The sequence below is a fragment of the Plectropomus leopardus genome, chromosome 22, assembly GCF_026936395.1.
Source record: "Plectropomus leopardus strain MGB_pleo_1.0 chromosome 22, ASM2693639v1, whole genome shotgun sequence".
In the NCBI taxonomy this organism is placed as follows: domain Eukaryota; kingdom Metazoa; phylum Chordata; class Actinopteri; order Perciformes; family Serranidae; genus Plectropomus; species Plectropomus leopardus.
Window position 1 is genome coordinate 14,682,596 of NC_142197.1, and position 18,933 is coordinate 14,701,528.

At 37.5% G+C, this 18,933-nt stretch overlaps 2 protein-coding genes across 2 annotated transcripts in view; both read left to right on the forward strand.

Moving 5' to 3' along the window:
* The first annotated feature begins 392 nt into the window (after nucleotides 1–392).
* Nucleotides 393–12,798, forward strand: sypl1 (synaptophysin-like 1). The gene is made up of 6 exons (XM_042511637.2): nucleotides 393–535; nucleotides 1,100–1,282; nucleotides 7,960–8,078; nucleotides 8,185–8,389; nucleotides 8,516–8,707; nucleotides 9,633–12,798. Exons 2-6 carry the CDS (start codon nucleotides 1,211–1,213, stop codon nucleotides 9,762–9,764), a joined length of 720 nt encoding a protein of 239 aa, XP_042367571.1. The 5' UTR covers nucleotides 393–535; nucleotides 1,100–1,210; the 3' UTR covers nucleotides 9,765–12,798.
* Nucleotides 12,799–16,104: 3,306 nt separating this feature from the next.
* Nucleotides 16,105–18,933, forward strand: part of atxn7l1 (ataxin 7 like 1) — a 41,882-nt gene continuing 39,053 nt past the window's right edge. Inside the window, exons 1-2 of the mRNA XM_042511564.2 lie at nucleotides 16,105–16,294; nucleotides 16,727–16,795. Coding sequence (XP_042367498.2) covers nucleotides 16,198–16,294; nucleotides 16,727–16,795 — 166 coding nt within the window. The 5' untranslated portion in view covers nucleotides 16,105–16,197. The remainder of the gene's footprint in view (nucleotides 16,295–16,726; nucleotides 16,796–18,933) is intronic.

Consider the following 18,933-nt stretch of genomic DNA (forward strand, 5'->3'; position numbering starts at 1 on the left):
ACATCGCAACAAAAACATCCAGACATAAAATAATTTTAAGGCAATAATATGGCAAGCAGACTAAACATAAAGTCATGAAAGAAAACATCAATTCACGCAATTATTGCACGTATCATATCGGTGCCATTGTATTTTTTTCATCAATGACTAACAGGATAGTGGATGTCAGTACAGGAATGCTAAATATACTTTATCTTAACCTGTAAATTTGAGGGGAGCACCCCTTTAATGGTTTCTCTTAGAAGTGTGGTGTAATTTGAAATGTGCAGTTGAAGAATGTTTTAAGTTCAGTCTCATGTTAGACATGGGACTCTCATCGGATCATCTTGTGAAATGACCCTTTACTAAATCTAACTGTTCAACTGCAGCCTGTCCCTGAGCTTTTCTTTTTCTTTGTTAGAGAATTTTGAGAATCTGTGGTTTGCTGAGAGTCATATGACCCAGCCAGCACCGGAGAGGCGTTTCACAGTAACTGCACACTCAGCAAGGAGGAGGCAGCCTGCGGACTCCGGCGGATGGATCCAATGAAAACTCAGTAGGAAACTTTTGGTGCCTTTTGGTACTCCGGCTGTAACTTCAGTCTCCTGGTGTTACTGTGCTGATTATTCATTGTGGCAACTGCATGTATTTGAAGTTGTCTCGGTGGGATTTTATAGTGTGATCGTTAAGAAGTTGGAGACTTATTTTTCCAGCTCAGATGGAAAACAAAGCTTTCTTGCAACAGTGTGGAAGCAATGAGATAGAGTCACGCTTTTTCATTTAGCATCATTTTCCTGTAATTTAATACGCATGACGCTTTCTCGACAAAAGCAAAGCGTAATTTGGCACACTCTTTATCCGCTACATCGCCTGCGTATTTTGCGCATCACCAAGTGGAGCGCCAGCCACTCGGTTTTCAGACTACACTGCAAAAAATATCCACTTTATCTTATGATTTTCCATTGAAATGTGTTGTTTAAAGTTCCTTAAACGCGTAAAAGTATATTTTCAGTAAGGCCAATCATCTCACCTCAGTGGCAGAAATTGAATAAAGTCGCTTTATTGCAAATTTTGGTTATAAAAGTCACTTTAAATAACTTTGTCTGGTTATTTTTTGCAGCGTCGGCAGTAAAACCACGTCATTCTGTCAAACAACTCCCCCTTTTTCCTCCCTGTTGGACCAACATCCACAGTTTAGCAACAACTGGGTAAAGATTTTGGATCAGAAATCATGATGACCGGATTTCGGCTCAACTTGTCGCCTCTGAAGGAGCCGCTGGGCTTCGTCAAACTAGTGGAGTGGGTAAGTTAAATGCATATATCATATATGTTAAGTGTGTGTGTGTGTGTGTGTGTGTGTGTGTGTGTGTGTGTGTCATACCCAGAGGATAGGGAGGTTCAGAGCTTTTCTGGGTCCTTGGGTTTTCCCGGCGATTTGTACTCTTGAGAAAAATCCTCAAAGCAAATAGCTCCAGGGAAAATTTGTGAAAAATGCAAATGGAAAAAATATTTATACAAAACAATGATATAGAAAGCATGTATCAACGTAGAGTTTTTATACTTAAAATAATTATTAAAAAATCAGTAATGTAATCTAATTAAAAGGCTTAAAATATATATTTTTTTAAAGTTTAACACTCCAGAATAAGCAAACTAATACCCAAACATCAGTAATTTAGCTTTAACTTACTTTACTTGTCTACCTCTGCTTACTAGCTCAGTATACATTCAGATTTTTTTTAGATTTCTTAGATAGAAAGTGTGTTCGACAAAGAAAAGTTGGCTGAAGTGACATCAGTTATTTTCAGTGAATTTCACTGGTTGCATTGGCCTGCCCTTCAGAGGACACAGTTATAGATTAATGCATCTCTCAGCAATAATTGACCTCTGAGTAACTGTGCTGATAGTTGGCTACTCATACACCAGAGCACATGGTTTGTGCATCATGAGAGAACATGAAACAGCTCCTTAAGTAAGGAAATGCCAGTAATCATTTCTGCTCTACATAACTGGGTCAGAGGAGTCCAGTGTGGAGTAACGCAGCCTCAGATTCTCTCAGCTCTTCTGTTTTCTCATGATTCAAACACATTCAGAGCTATAGAGCAGCAGAAACAGCCGGTCATCTGACTCAGGACAAGCCTCTGTGTGTATGAGAGAGTGTGTTTTACTGTGCTGGCCTTATTTAACCCGATATATTTTTGTAATTCACAACAGACTGAATGATAAAGTGTGTGTTCATATTCCTGCATGTAACGCTTGGAATGTCCTGTTTGTTAAAACAGTGTTCCCAGCCCATCCAATAGTCAAGTAACAACTATGTAACAGGGTTCCTGCCGACGCTTAAAAAGTCTTAAAAGGGCATTGAAAAACAAGGCCTTAATTAGTATTAAAATGTCTAAAATCAATATTTTGAAAGTCTTAAAAACGCAGAATTTTAAATAAAATAACTGGTGAATAAAAAAATGATAATAATTTACAGAATGCTTCTTGCATTAATGTCACCATAAAGTCACGTTTTATATTGGGCAAAATTCCCCCTATCCTGAAGTAATACATGTCAATTCATGTTTTCTTTTTTTTTTTCAGTTTTGTAAAATTGGTCTCAAATTAGATTCCAAATGGTGGTTAAAAAAAGGTTTTAGACAGTCTTAGCTTTGGCTTTAGGAATATTGTGACAGGCATTTTATTATTATTTTGATGTTCTAAAGACTACACGATTAATCAAGAAAATAATTGTTGGATTAATAATAAAATATTGAAGATTATTGATAGTTTTAGCCCTGCTTCACACTTTCACTCACAAGTTTTATAGCTGTACACATTTTTGTATGAATTATCTACCTATTTAATTGTAGTGTTCAACATTACCAAATTGCAGTCTATCAGAGACATTTTTAACACAAAGCTGGTGCATGCATGCTCGGCAAGTTTTCCATTAATAAATAACAGAACTGTTAAATACTGTATATCTTACTGTCAGGCCACAGCGGTGAGTGTGTGTTTAGACTGTGGATTTTGGACATTAATTTAACATAGCATTTAAATGAAAACAGCAAACTCATTTTTAACTCAGGATGGATGGTTCATCACCACAGCAGGCTGCCCTGTCCAATATTTTTACCCAAAGTCCATTTACCATGTAAACCTCCGAGGCATCTAGATGAAAAAGCAGTTTACTTTGCATAGAAATGGTTTCGCCCAAACACTCATACCTCATTCGATGTTATCTTGCTCACACTAGTAAACAGGAAAGAGGGTCCGCAGTAACAAATGCTACAAGGCTGCTCCATTCACCCAACATGTTGAATAACGGTGATAAAGATATTTCTTTCATTTTGGACTCTCTGCCAAAAGAGGGAAAAACACCTTTTTTGGGCTTCTGAAGGAAACCCAGCGACACAATGGGCACATGCTCCAGTGGCTTTGGGGTTTTTGGTCAAACTGATCTGGACTCAGTGACCTCTGTGTAAGCCATTATTGTGTTTGTAACAAGATATTTCAGTGTAATGAGGTTGATTTTCTTCCCTATATACTCACTTTTTATTGTTTGCATCATATACAAGAATCTGTAACCAGATGTTTGGACTTGTGTCACATGACTTGGACTCAAGTCCAAAGACTTAAGACTCAACTTGACAAAATCTAAAAAGACTTGCAACTCGACTTGAACTCCAACAACTATGACTCGTGATTTCAGCAAGACTTGAGCCTTTTGACTTAAAAATACTTGATACTGTCCCCTAAGCCCCAAAGATTTTGAAGTATATTGTCTTGATTTGAGACATTTGGATTTGTTTCGAATGTTCAAAAAAAGGAAATTATTAATTATTATTCAAAAGCAGACAGACAAAAAAAGTAATATTTACAGACAATGAAAAACACAGAGAAAAATAAATAGTCAAACACATGGTGACTTGGTTTACATATTCAAAAAGGAGTGAGAAGAAGTACAAACTTATTTAACCCCACCCCTTCTCCAGAAGTCATTGAATTTTAATCAACCAGCTTCCTAAACTGATTTAAATCTTTATTCCAATTGATTTACCATATATGTATACACCCAAATACCCATTATCAAATATGTACAATTTTCCATTATTATTTTACAGAAAAAAAGAGGAAGATAAATCTGGAAAGAATACATTTTAATCCCTGTACCTTGTGAAAAATCATGTTTTTCTAAATTATTTTAAACTTGTCTTTGTCTGGATATTATTTTAGTTCCATATTAAATCTGTTCCATAGTTTCACGCCACAGATAAATAAACAAAAACGTTTCCTGGTACACATAACTTGGGACTTGCCAGTTCTGACTCTGGACTTGAGTGCAGAGACTTAAGACCTGCTTGAGACTTGCGAAACACTTACTGGGTCCCACTTTTTGCTTGTAACTGAACTTCATAAACTGCAAATGTGTTCAAATGACTGATGCTGTCTCACAGCTTGGTTGTGAGTGAAGACTGCCTGTGATTTCATTTGGCAGGCACTGGAATGTCCATAAATTGGTGCTGTGTGGTTTGCAGATGTGTGAGATGCCTGAGTACTGGCAAGGCACTGCTGTTTGTCCACAGTTTTTGGCAGCTGCAACGTTTCAAGAAGGTGCCTCCTGTAGCCTTAATTAGGACTAAATGCTGATATTGGAAAGTTGACAAAATACCTCACTGTCCGACTGTGTTTGTGCAGTGAAGTATTTATGCTCTGTTTAAAAATGTGAACATAAACAAAAGAATTACAATGCCGAGGTGTGTGTGCGTGTTTGGTCCACCCCGGCTGTTACTGTTATTCATGCTGAGGCTGCGTGACCTCATAGTGGGAGAGTGACAGAATTACTGAAACAAGAGTGTGGGAGAAGTAGCTTACCGTGGTGTGTGTAGCCAGAAAAACAGGAAGTGGCAGTCAGTGACATCTGGAGAAACATCTGGAGAGAGGCCTTGAGGTGTGTGTGTGTGTGTGTGTGTGTGTGTGTGTGTGTGTGTGTGTGTGTGTGTGTGGATGTACAGTAAATGTGGGTGTGCGTGTGGGTTTCGTGGCGTGTAGCTGAAGGATAAAAGTTGAGGCGGCCCTGTCGTAAGCATTTTTCAAGGGTGTGCGTTTGTGTGATACACTTATGCTGATGAAACAGATTTTAAGAGGTCAGTATTTTAAAAAAAACACAGACTGTGGTGCATGTCATTACCTCACAATGTGAGGTGTTAATCAAAAAACATTGCCTTGTTGTATGATGTAATCTGCTTCCTGTCCACTACGTACTGTCTATAACAACAGATGCGGCTTCAAATTTTTAACTTCTTCATTATTTTTGGTGAGTTCCTGTGATTGGAGGCACTCCTCACATTTCAGTTAAAATCATTGCAGTATAAAGGAGGCAGAGATCATCTTAACCTTTTAAGACAAACATGGTGACCATGCTTTTGTCATCAGGGCCCCTCGGCCGCCTGAGGAGATAAGGCTGGCAGACTGTGACTTCTTTAAGATCACTTCTTAAAACCCATTTTTATAGACTTGCTTTTCTGTGATGTCGTTTTTTTATTTTGTTTTGATTTCTTTTACTTATTTTGTATCTATTTTACCTTATTAATGTATGTTTTATCTCTTCTATTTCCTTTTATTTGTGGTTTTATTGTTTATGCTGTTTTTGCTTTAACAGATATCAATTTTAATGAAATTCTCAAGATTATAACCTGGTATTAGGTCAGTGTTCTGCTCACAGCTTACTGCGCTGCCCCCGAGTTGATGAAGGTTTAAGATGTTTTTGGAAAACAAGGATATTAAAACATGATCCTATAAACCTTTGATTTCTTGACTTGAGAAAAGATGATGAAAAGGCTCAAAATGCCTCTTCTGTGCAGAAAGACAGTAGTTGTGTATTTAGCTCTATTCTGTGATGTTAAACCTTTGAATTAGTGTTGTACCGCAGCACAGCTGTCTGTTGTACTAGCTCAGTGAGGATGTGTGATGACAGGAAGAGACATGAAGCTCTGCGTGTCGAGAATGTGTGAAAGCTGTTGACAACGCAATGTGAGGAGAACAAATCAGATCCATGAAGTTATAAGAAAAGCGATATCGGTGAGAGACTGAAAGAGCTCAGTGCTCTCGATTAATATGATCTGCCTGCTGCTGTTTGAGGGTTAAGCTTAGCTGCAGCCAGCCTGACTAAAAGAATTTAGTATGTGTTGGTTTTAAGGAGAGTATTAGTGTCACATGGCCTACACGCTGAATCAGATGCTTTCTGCCCCTGCAAGAAAGAATTTGAGAGCTGAATGGCAGCATTAGTGCAGCTATGTAAGCCACTTTTATTTTATTTGTGAGAGGAAGGTCTACAGAATCATCTTGCTTGTTAAAAAAAACTTTTCTCGCTCTTTATTCTGTATGGTGTCACTGGATGGCCACAGAAGCCAATAGTGAAAATATACAAATAATCTAGAAAGTTGCATCAAATAAAGATCATTTTTGATCAATTTGATTTAGACTGGGCATTTCCATGAGAGAAAAACAATGTAAGAAGAAAAAGACTCAAGAAAACTGATTAAAAAAATTGTTGAGTAGTGAGTTTTATTTTCAGCTGTTTGTTGGATAAAAATTCTGGCCATCTGTTAATCCCTCTAGCTCTTTACTGCTGATGCTGTAATTTGGGTTGCCAACTTTTTTTGGGGTGTGAAATTATGACAATATACAGCTCTTTCAAATGTATTGCCTGAGAGAACTTGTAGGTATGGGGGATCACAGTCAAATTATGATTGGTTATGGTTGTCATTCATCAATGACGTGATATATTCAGTTGGGGTGCAAAAAATAAAGATACACTTGTAATCTATCTTCAGGCATTTGACTAAACACATTGCATCGTAACCCCTGCATCATGATACATATCAATCACCAAAGGCTTGCCGATGCGCAGCCCTGTAGTTAGTGTTGTGTATTGTAGGTGTATTAGAAATAATATATCAAATATCCTCCCTTACGCTTGAACAAATCTTTAATATCTTATAGATTTATTCTGTAGGAATCGTCAGCTAGGCTTCTGTTAATGAACAGTATTATAATCAAAATTTAAAGTTAAAGCCAACCCCTGATTCACTCTGGTTTTGGAACGAGCTTTTGCCCTCTCGGTGTTTGGCCTTGAGTTGAAATGCCTCCATGCTGGAGATAGCAGTGGCAGGTGATATTATGCTTCCATGTTTCTGTACATTCATCCCATTCTTGTGAATGTGATATCTCAAGCACACCTCTTCAAATTCAGCACAAACATCCACTTGGACTCAGTAATGAACTAACTAGATTTTAGTGGCCATAGGTCAAAGGTCAAGGTCACTGTGACCTCACCTGTCTCATCCTGATGAACATGATATCTCTAGAACATTTTGAAGGATTTTTTAAAAATTTGGCACGAACGTTCACTTGGACTTGGAATTTGGTAGTCAACATGTTTTTGGCCATAACTCCAGAGTTAATACAATAATTATGACAAAATTTCACACAGATATCTAATAGGATTTAATGATGAAGTAATGGCATTTTAAATCCAGAAGGTCAACCTCACTGTGTCATCATAATATCCTGCAGAAATACTTTTCTGGCCATTAATCACCATAATATCGCAGGAACAGAAGGGGAGACATTTGCTCGGATACTATATTGATTAAACTAATTTTGGGTACCCACAGCACAAACTGTGCTGATTGTATAGATTTTGCATGCTGGCAGGTAAAGATGTGTGTGGAGTATTTATGTTTTTTGCAAACATGGATGTGAACTGTAAATGCAAGATGACTGATGCGCGGCAGCATACAAGTGAATCCATCAGCAACACTGCAAATACACAAGTTGGTTTTCAGTTTTAAAAAGTGGTTTGGGGGTTTAGTTCCTCTTTAAGTTTCTTGATTTTGATATTACTTCATTTCCCCAAAGCTAAGAGGGCTATTCTCCCATCAGTCTCAGCCGTCTCCCTAATCACTCGCTCTCATTTGTCTGTCCAAACAGCTCACAGCCATATTTGCTTTTGGAAGCTGTGGCGGATACTCTGGGAAGAACATCATATCTCTCTTCTGCGGCGATGGCAGGAATGAAACTCTCAGTGCCAACTTCCACTACCCATTTAGGTGAGAATCACAACACATTTTAGTGATTTTTCAATGTCATGTTTAAAAAGTCACCTGTCATCAGTTGCATAATCAATTTCAAAACAACAATAATATTCCATCTTAGGTTAAGCACGGTCCCACTCGTCGAGGGAAACACCACTCTATGTAACCACACTGTCACAACGACACACATGGTGGGCGATTCGGCCTCCTCTGCCGAGTTCTTTGTGGGCATTGCCATCGTCTGCTTTCTGTACAGCATGGTGGCTCTGCTGGTGTATTTAGGCTACATGCACGTCTACAAGGACTCTGACTTTGGACCCATTTTTGTGAGTATTGATCTTGCTGGTCAGCTTCCCCAAAACACAATTATATCCCCCCCAAAAAAGTGGGTCACTGTGAATGAGAGAGTTGTAGCTTGTGTCTGATGCAGATGTGTTCGTCCTCTTTCCCAGGACTTTGTGGTCACAGCGATCCTGGTCTTTCTGTGGCTGGTGTGTTCGTCTGCCTGGGCGAAGGGCCTGCAGAATGTGAAGTACGCCACGGACACCGAAGGCCTCAGCAACACGCTGGCACTTTGCAAGGGGAGCAACGTCACCTGTGAGGTCACGGAGTACGCCAGCATGCGGACCCTCAATATCTCCGTGGTGAGGAGAAACCCAAATCTACAAGCAGATATTGGTTACACTTGCACCAATCTTAGTCATTTCTATGATGAAATCTGATTAATTGGCCAGTAGAGAGGCCATTTTTATAAAAATAAAATGGTCTTTGATTGTGGCAGTGTCCCATCCCCTCAGTTTATGTAATACTACACAAGAAGACTTAAAGGGACAGTTCACACCAAAATCTAAAATGCATACTGTATATTTCTTCTCACCTGTAGTGCTACCTATCGATCTTGATTGTTTTGGTTTGAGTTGCCAAGTAGAGACAAAATAGTTCCTACATAAATCTGCTCACAACAAGGTTTGTGGATTATTAAAAGTAACAGGGTCATGATTTCTGGTAAGAGATATTACTGAGTTTTTTACATGTATTTTTTAGGCGCTTTAAGCACAACAAGCCAAGTGCCATCTAGTTCCATTATACTGGAGAGATGGCTGACATCTCTACAGCTTATATCTCTAACACTCGGTAACTCAGACCAAAACAATGAAGACTGATAAATAGAACCATAGGAAAGAGGACAAATATGTATTTCTGATTTTTGGGTGAACTGTCCCTTTAAGCAGAAACGTTAAGCAGGCTTGCAGTCATGAGACACAGAGCAATAAGACTTTAACTGTCCCCGGACGCTATTGTCATGATCGATTTTCTGTGTCACAAGTCCAAAGCAAATTTGTTGGAATAAACAAAAATGTGACACAATGTAAGTCCTCAAACCGTCAGTGAGTGTATGCTATTGTGAATGATATCAAACCCATCAAATATCAAAATCTTTTTGTCTTTTTGTGCTTGAGAGTTCCAGTGTAACATGACATAAAATTTACAGGAAATAAAATAACCTCATTTATTTCAAGTGTTTTCTAGAATTGTTAAGCAGTCTTTTTTCTGTCTGTACTCTCCCAGGTGTTTGGCTACCTCAACATGTTTGTGTGGGCAGGAAACGCCTGGTTTGTGTACAAGGAGACCCGCTGGCACTCCAAGAAATTCTCCTCTCAGCCCGGACCTGGAAGGCAACAGGTCCCTGCACCCATCTAACAGTATAACATACATACATGTACACAACACACACACAGCAGACACAAACGGTCACTATTTGAGCATCTGCACACTGTATGCATGCATGTACATGTATGACTACATCTGCAAGAAGACATTATTACACATATGACAAACAGAGAAAAAAAGAAGGATAATTGGTTTTGGATATATAGATCATTCTTGGTACATTTGTAGCACACTTAAACTGAGAACAGTACTAAACGCATACATTTCCCAAAAGATTTCCTCTGAAGGCCTAAGCACCCTGCAGCAGTAAACAGCTGTTGGAAAAGAAATGTTCAATGTCATGTGTAGATTAGCCTTTGCTATTTTTTTTTAGTTTTTTACCTGTTTCATATCCTATAGCAACACCATTGCAATTAATATGTGAAATCCTTTAAAACGTGCCTTCTTACAATAATTCCAAGGTGGTTTCTTATGCTTTAGTAAGCAGATGCATGCACAGAAAGAGACCAGATGTGTTAGTGCTTTCAACTTTATAGCAGCGTTATGACTTCTGAGTCTCAGTAGCAGTGGCCAGATGGGGGCTGCTGAAAATCTTGGGGTGGCAAACCAAAAGTAAAAGCCATATCTGAATTTCAGGAATTCTATAATGCTATTGAAGTAAAGAGGCTAAGTGGAAACATGTCAATGTGTCAATTATGGAGTCGCATACTGTTATACTATGGTTTTATGGTTTCTTGTTTTACAGTTACTAATTATATGGTGTTCATGCCGGTACGGTTTTGCAATTTGGAGTTCCACAACAATCCTGTTTTAATGTGTTATGCATCTATACATGTAAGGTGATTTATTGTTCTTAATGAATGCTGGGTGTGTTTTAACCTTAAAAAAGACAAAAATACAGCTTTAATTTAAAAGAAAACATTTACCCAGGTAAAAAGCCATCTCAAGTTTAGGGAAAACTCGTTGGTACCCATAGCACCCATTTTAATCAAGTATCTTGAAGTGAGAATTCAAGGGACCCCTTTAAAAAAATGGCCATGCCAGTTGCTCCATTGCCAGAATTCATCCTAATTTTCAAGCATTATTTAGCCCCTTCCTGACAAGCTTTGCCAACATGGTATATATCAATGGATTTCTTTGGTTGTCAAGTTTCACAAGATACCACTACACCAGTGGTAGCTTAAAAAATGAGAACACTACAGCCTCTTAAAGACCCTCTAGTCTTCCCTTTGAAGTGCCACTGCTTGGACTTCTTTGGTCCAGTTTTAGGACAATGGCTGAATTCATTATGCTTTTTAATATACTGATGAATGTAAGGTACTTTGAAATCATCCACAAGATTTCTTTCTTTCTTTTTTCTTTTTCTTTTTCTTTCTTTCTTTCTTTTTTTTTTTTTTTTTTAATATTTGCCGAAATATGGATAATGTGATAAAGGTTTTCAGGGTAATAGATAGGGTGGTAGCGCACTATGAAGCATAATACTCTGTACAATATTACCAAATCAGAGAATGATATTGATTGTAAGTTATTGATATTGGCCTTGAACGTGAGCCATTTCATAATTTCTTCCGCTTTTTTTTTTTTAGATTCAATGCACCTTGTGTGTTGAGAAAATTAGTCGTTCATTCATTCATTCATTCATTCATTCATTTTCTGTCTCACAGTTAGCCCATTTGCCCTCTAGTGATGGATAGCAGGTACTGCAATAACTCAACAAATAAACTAGGATTACAAATTCTCAAAACTGAAGTGCACTGAGGAGGTCGATGCATATAAAAGTCGTTAACTTTCAGTGATTTTCCTCACTAAGGTAAATCTGTGCAGACAAGTAGACCAGCTAGATATATTAAACTTTCAGACTTAGACTGTATAAAACAGCCTCCAACCAAGTATCATAAAGGCAATTTTACATTTAGTGTATGATGTACTTATCACAGCATTCGCAGCGCTCTCATGTGGTGCTTAACATGCTTTTATGATGTCCTTTAAAGTGCCTTGAGAGTGTAAATCCATAAAGAAAACTTCAATTAACATTAGCTGTTTAATTAGTTTCGGAGAATGCTGCTGTGAGTGCAGTCCAGATGCTTTGATTTATGTAGTCTCAACTAAGGTACCAGATGAAAGTTAAATGCTTCCCTCATAGTAGAAAAAAAAATATCATTTTGAATGTAGTTGCCATTTTTTCATTTTCATTCATCACATTTTTGTGTCACTCTGCCAAAGCACTATTTTTCCTCCTTGTTGGAGCTTATTTCATATCTCCGTGTGGCAAATCAAGTATTTTATTGTTGTTGAAAACAGTCTGACTTGTTTTTTGATTGTTTGGTTAAAAAAAAAAAGAAAAATCCTTCCTGAAGCACAAACCAGTGAGCTAGTGTTTTGTTTTATAAACTGTCACGTTTTTATCTTATTTTTCATTTTCAGCATTTAGGTGATTATTGAAAGAATTTCTGATTTTATTTTTCTTTTATACCTTTTGATATGGTAAAATTGAAAGTGGGATGATGTAACTTTGTCACTCTGCAAAGGTAAAGGTATACTATGCAGGATTGCCAGTCACTGTTTGTGAACATGCCTGCCCAGATTCACTCTCGTTTGGTGCTCTTTGTCCCTGTTTCTCTGTTTTTCGGCATTGTGTCTATTGGATATCTGCTGGTTACAGTCTGGCACATGGTTGCTACCTTTTTTATAAAGCCACAATCTCAACTGAGCACTTTGGGGGTACACGCCCATAAAAGATCCAAACACAGAAGAAGAAAAATACAGGTCACACACTTCTAGTGGGTCATAAATGAGGATTGAGACTTCTCTCTGAGTCTATACATTGTTTTTTTAAAGAAAATCCTGCATAGTATATCCTTAAATGAATGCATGTGTGGTATACTGGTTATGCCTCTGCAGCACTCTTGTAATCATCATCCAACAAGCTATAGCTTTGTCAATGATTTCTATGCATTTAACCTGCCGAAGTGTCTTATTCAAGAGAGGCATTCACTCTGTGACATGCACAATGTCAATGTACCTTTGTTTTTTCAATAAAAATTAATGATTTTGTTTTCATTAATCTTTTTCTATTTTTTTTTTTACTTTTTCCATCTGCAAATGTGTGTGTGCTTGTATGTGTGCACAGTGCCCATATTACATGTACTCTGTCTGTGAACGTGTCTGTCACTTTTCTGTCATGCCTCAGCCAACTCTCTTAAATAAACATCCACTCAGCTTTAGTTTCTCTTCACAAAGTTTTACAATGCAGGTTCAAACTTCTGAAAGAAAAAAAGCACAATTTTGTTAGGATTCAACTGCTCAGGAGAGTTGTTAAAAAAAACAACTTCTAGGGGGTTAAAATAAAGAGTGAATGCATTTGAAGCCATTTGTGACCCAAAACTGATATTATAACCTGTAAAGCGACAGACAAATAGTACTTTGTGTTTCCTGGCTTGTTTCTTATGACCTCCTGATTTGTCCTGTGACCTCAATGATCACTGTGTGGGAAACAAACACAACACTGTGGCTGAGTCATCTTCTGTGTGTTTGTTTTTGTGAGAGAGACAGTGGAAAGAATAGAGAAGTGTGCTTGTGTGCGTGTGTGTGTGTGTGTGTGTGTGGGGGGGGATCATATGAAGTGTGTGTGTGGAATCTGTGTGTGCATGGATTTGACCTGATTTGACACTTCAGTATAAACTAATCAAAGTCATTTCCTTGCCCTCATTTAAGACTTTAATTTCCTCTGTATCTCCACCCTTCTCTGTCTCACTCTCCCCCGATTAAGCTAAAAAAAAAAAAAAAAAATCATGCTGCATCACATGATCACAGGCATGTGGCCACTGAATTCTTTAGTCCTGTTGAGGTTTTATGACTAATACAAGTAGATATCACCATGAAACCAGTTGATTTAGTTTAATACAACTAATTTTTGTGTGACAAATTTACTGCAAATGTAGTTTTAAATATGCAAATTCGATATTACCTAAATAAATATACATCATTTGCAGTACAGAAATGTAAACATTAAATAAATTTAGTTGATTTTTTAGAGTCAAAGAGTTTTACAAAAATGTTTTTATCGCTCTGTAAAGCAGAAAATACACTCAACAGCTATCAAGAAATACATTTTTTTTTCCATATTTGGGGAATAAATTGTTCAAGAATGACATGAAAAAAAACCCTCTGTACAAATCTTCAGAGTATAGATAGAAGTAAACCTGCTAATTTTAGTGTACGCAAATGATACCCAAATGGAGATTTTAAGCTCAGAATATAAAAAAAAAGTTCATTTTGAGAAAATGGCCTTTAAAGATGTGTTTTGTAACGTTTCTTACGTTTTGAGACAAAATGTAAGACACTACAAGTGAAAAGGCAAAGGTTTTAATTACTAAATACCACTTGAAATTTCACCAATTGATTACTTTAAATTAAGACAATTATTTTTAGTATTTTAAGTTTTATGAAATGTTGTTTGAATATGGAGATCATCTAATCAAAATTGGCTCTTTTTGCAAAAGGTTCCAGAACAGAAATCTCATCTTGAATGAATCTGAATGTCTATTTTGGGGGTTTCCATTTTGGTATTCTTGAAGAAGACATGTTATTGATGCAAAATGGCCCAAAATCTCAAAATTTGATCAGTGCATGAAAAAGCAGTTTTCACCTGTAGTATCTCCCTTTAGATGACTAGTATGATCAGCATCATCATAATGGTAGAAATATGCTGAAATCCATAACATTAAGATTATTGCAAAAGATTTATGTGTCACTTCCATCAACCCCAACTTTGCATTTTCAAGTGCAGGTTCTGTTTTCAACCACAAGAGGTCAATATAGTGCCATGAGGTTGACCTACTGAGCTACTTTGAGAACTTAAACATCCTGAGACACTTTGTTTCAATGACCCAGAGAATTCGGTTTTATTTAATTAAAAATGTCCTCTATTCAATTCAGTTATAATGCATGATTTAGATGGAACTTTTAGGTGGATTTTCAATTTGAAAAATCCCTGTTTTTGCTTCTATCCCCACCAAAAAATCTTATGTTGTTACTCTAAAAGCTTAAACATTATTTAACTGATTGCAATATGGCTACAATTAAACTAAAGCTGTGAATTTTGCTGGAGAACTCTTGAACCTCTTTGAAGAGTCTTGGTTATCCCATCGGTCCCCACTTTGTAATCTACTCGTCATGTTACATTGGTGTTTTGTTTGTCTAACCTCTGACCCAACCTGCAAAAAATATTGAAAGCATCATTCAATCATTAATTTGGGCTCTCAGTGAAGCCAAGTAATTAAAATGAGCTACACATAAAAAATAAATAAATGGCAGCTGTAACCACCATGCTACTAGCACCATAATGTTATTCACACTGTAGTTCTGACCTCCTCTTTCCAAAATCCATTAAACCCATTACTTTGCATTTCCCTGCCAAGTCCACATAGTGCTGTAATGTCTTTAAATGAAGCAGAGAGAAGATTTAAATCTAGCATTGGCACATTTTACAAGTTCAAATAAGAGCCCTTTCCTGACAGGTCTAATTTTACACACTTATTTTAGAGAATGCCAAATCACCAGCATTTTTTCAGTATATATTAACCATAATAATATCACCAAAGATTCACAGGGGGTTTTTGAGGCCTTTTTGATTTTAAGGGTTGTAAGAAAAATAATAATAATGATAATATTAACTTTATTTTTATAGCACCTTTGAAAAAATAAGGGTAAACACAATAAAAAGAATACAAACAGTAAACACAAAATGTTACTATTATTATTATTATCGTTATTATTATTATTATCGTTATTATTATTATTATTATTATTATGAGGAGGAGGATCAATGCAGATTGAAGCACTTGACTTGAGGATGCATTACTGTGCTGATTTTACACCATTTTAGTTTCTGATTCAATGTGGTAGGATTATCTTTGTATTCATTTGAGCTGAGGAATATCTGTTTTTTTTTTATTTCGGATGTTGTCTTTTAAGTATTTTTTGTGTCATGATGCCTGCTGTAAATGGAAGTTGAGCTGAGTCATGACACATCCCCCATAAATATAGTTTGGGTTATAATCTTTATTTTTCCCCCACTTTTTGATAATTAATTAATTAATTGATAATACATTTCCCGTCTTTGCCTATTCAGTAACAGACATTGTTTTTTTCTGTCCACCGTTAGATCACTCACTGCTATTTGAATAAATAAAAGGTTCATTTTTACAGCTTTTGATAACCGTGTACCTCTCCTAAGGAGATAAACCTGTATAATATCAGCTTTGAGCTTTACTGAACTTTTGAACTCGTGAGGAGCTCCCTGTCTGTCGCTCAACCTCTCAACCCTCCGGAAAATACCGAGCTGAGCCGAAGCTCGCCGACAACGACGTCAGCATATGTCGTTCTTTCGTTTTTCGCCTGCTGCGTGCGAAGGAGAGAGAGGAAAAAACGGCTCTCAGCAAAGCAACAAGAAGGAAGAGCAATGGCGACACTGGATCGCCAAATACCAAGTCCGGATACCTTCCTCTGCGAGCCTTGGTCTTCCTTCGTCAGTGCCGCTAAATTACGTTTTGTTGACAGTAAGTTCGCACGTCGGTAGCGTTGTTGTTTTTGCGGACAAACTGTCGGGAAGTGCGTGGTCCAACTGTCTGTGATTGAGTTGAGTAAGCTCCTCCACCATGCAGGGTCTGTCAAAGCGCAGCAAAGTAACTGTCAAAAAATATTACTACGAAATGCAATATTAATAGGCTGCTTTAACGGTCGTGCACAGGCGCGCGAGCCAAGCTAACCGTCACAGTGCAGAGTTTGTAGCACCGTGGCGCGTGCAGTAATGATATCCTCAACTGTCCAGCTGTAAGTTTGTTAGCTTTGACAGCTTCACTCGGGCGCTAGCAAGCTAATGCTAGCCTGATAGCCAGCCTCGGACCAGCATGGCTTCACGCATGGCCCCAAAGTTTGTTGTGAATGCTCCTGCGTGTTTTTAAGTGGCTGTTTTGTTTGTTCTGACGCAGGCTCGTCTTTGGATAACAGCGACAAAGAGCTTTACTGTCTGGGTGAAGCCGTGAGGCTTAGCAAACAAGGTAAGGAAGTTACACTGTTGGATACTTAACGCTATCAGTTACACGATGATGGTTTGTTATTGATGCTCTGTAGCATGAAGGATGCCGAGATATTTCTATTTTTAACTTCTTCTCACAGATATCACCATTACTGGGCATCATTCATACTTTTTATATACATACTTATACATACTTTAACGTTAGCTGACATGTGAGGGGAAAATATTACTGTGAGTGTGCCTGAATTATAAAGTTAACAGTACTCTATTATCCCGTAACTAATGATTGTTTACTCTATGAATGCCCTAATCCGTTGCCTGTAAAAATGTCTGAAAATTACCAAAAATCTATATAAAGCAACCTGTAAATCTATATTTTTTTCCAGCGTCCTTTGCATTCTGCACTCTTACACTATTGTCTGTCTACAAACCAGAGTGTCTGCAGGTCTTTAAAAAGTCTAAAAATGTCTTAATATTAATTACAAAAAAAAAAAAAAATAGGCCTCACAAGTCATTAGTCTTAGATCTGAATTTATGTGGACTTAATTGCCAGAAACATTTAATCTGATCTAATTTATCTGTTTGTCAAAATGAGCCAAGCTCCTCTGCGCTAAGCTCCACATTTTTAATTTTTTAATGTTACAGATATTTAAACCTACCACCAAACTTAATACTTAAGAATTATAATTTGTGTATAAATTTATTTTATATATGTATGTGTATGTATATTATGGAAAAAGATGATTTGTCCAAAAATCAATCTTAAATTTTGCCAGAAAAAGATCTAGAAAAGGTCTTCAAAGCATTACATTTGAGATGAGATTTATTAAAAAATAATGATAACAACAAGAAAAAACACCACCAGTTAAGCTACTAATACCAGTAATAATAATAATAGCCATACCTTTAGTAATTAATAATAAATATACCACTTCACAGCCTTTAATACCAGGGGGAAAAAAACAGCACCTTCGATATTCTGATATCCAAAATCCATTACTATTATATCTATATCATGATATATACTATTGTATTGATATCATAATATGGGACTAGATATAGTCTTAGATTTTGGCTGCATTACAGTAAAGCAATATAATTTTCAGAACTTGCCAGACTGCTCTAGCTGTTCTATTATTGGACTTTACCCACAGTCATTCTAATCATATTGCCGATGATTGTTTCCCAAAAACTCTCACTGTAAAAATTTTGTGAAAGCACCGATAGGCAACCTGGAAGGATCATTGTAATGTTGATATTGATCAGTATCAGTATATGATCACTTGATATTTTTCCATATCACCCAGCCCTAGATCCATGTGTTTTTCAGCATTGCCTGTAGTCTAAGACAAACAGCTTTATCATTTCTGAATATGACACCTATTTGATAGACCTACATTATCAGCAGTCAACTAGGAGTGTTTGTAGTGTTGTGTGTTTGCAATTTGTATGTACAGTTTATTGTGTGTGTTAGACTGGTAAGACTGAAGTGGTCCTTGAAGGTTGTGTATGGCTGAAAGTCTGTCCTGTTTATTGTTTCAGCTGCGTTGCTTTTGGGCTTTTGTGTAAGAGTATCGTTATAAATATATCATGCCTATGTGGAGGGGGTTGTGGGGTGCCCCCAAGCAGTGAGTGGGTACTTCCAACCCCCCACCCGGGGACAGAGCCAAAGGAGTTTCCTCCACACCTAACCACGTATAAATACCCACAGGAGCACGCGCTGCACACTAACACACTTGAGTCATCCCTGAAAGTTTGAGCGTGCTGCAGCCCTCGTACCAACACACACTGACACACACACACAGCTGGGGAAACTCTTCTGACTCTCACTGGTCAAATACCAACCACCCCTCTGCCCCCCTCCCACACACTCATACTCACATGCCTCATCATCCTCTCTCTGAGCCAAACCGAAGCGGTGTTTCCAGAATTGCTGATCTGTTGGCAACATGACACGAAGGCCCGCTGAGAGTGATATGCACACACACACTCACAGACACCCTCACAGACACTCGGGGAAACGCGTCTTAAATGCATCATTTGTAAATTTGTATCTTGCAGAACCTAGCGTGATTCATTAAACTGCATGTTTACTCACTTGACACCTGAGAGCACACACATATTTGTAGATGGTGAGGCCAGGTCGGCAGTAATTGGTGT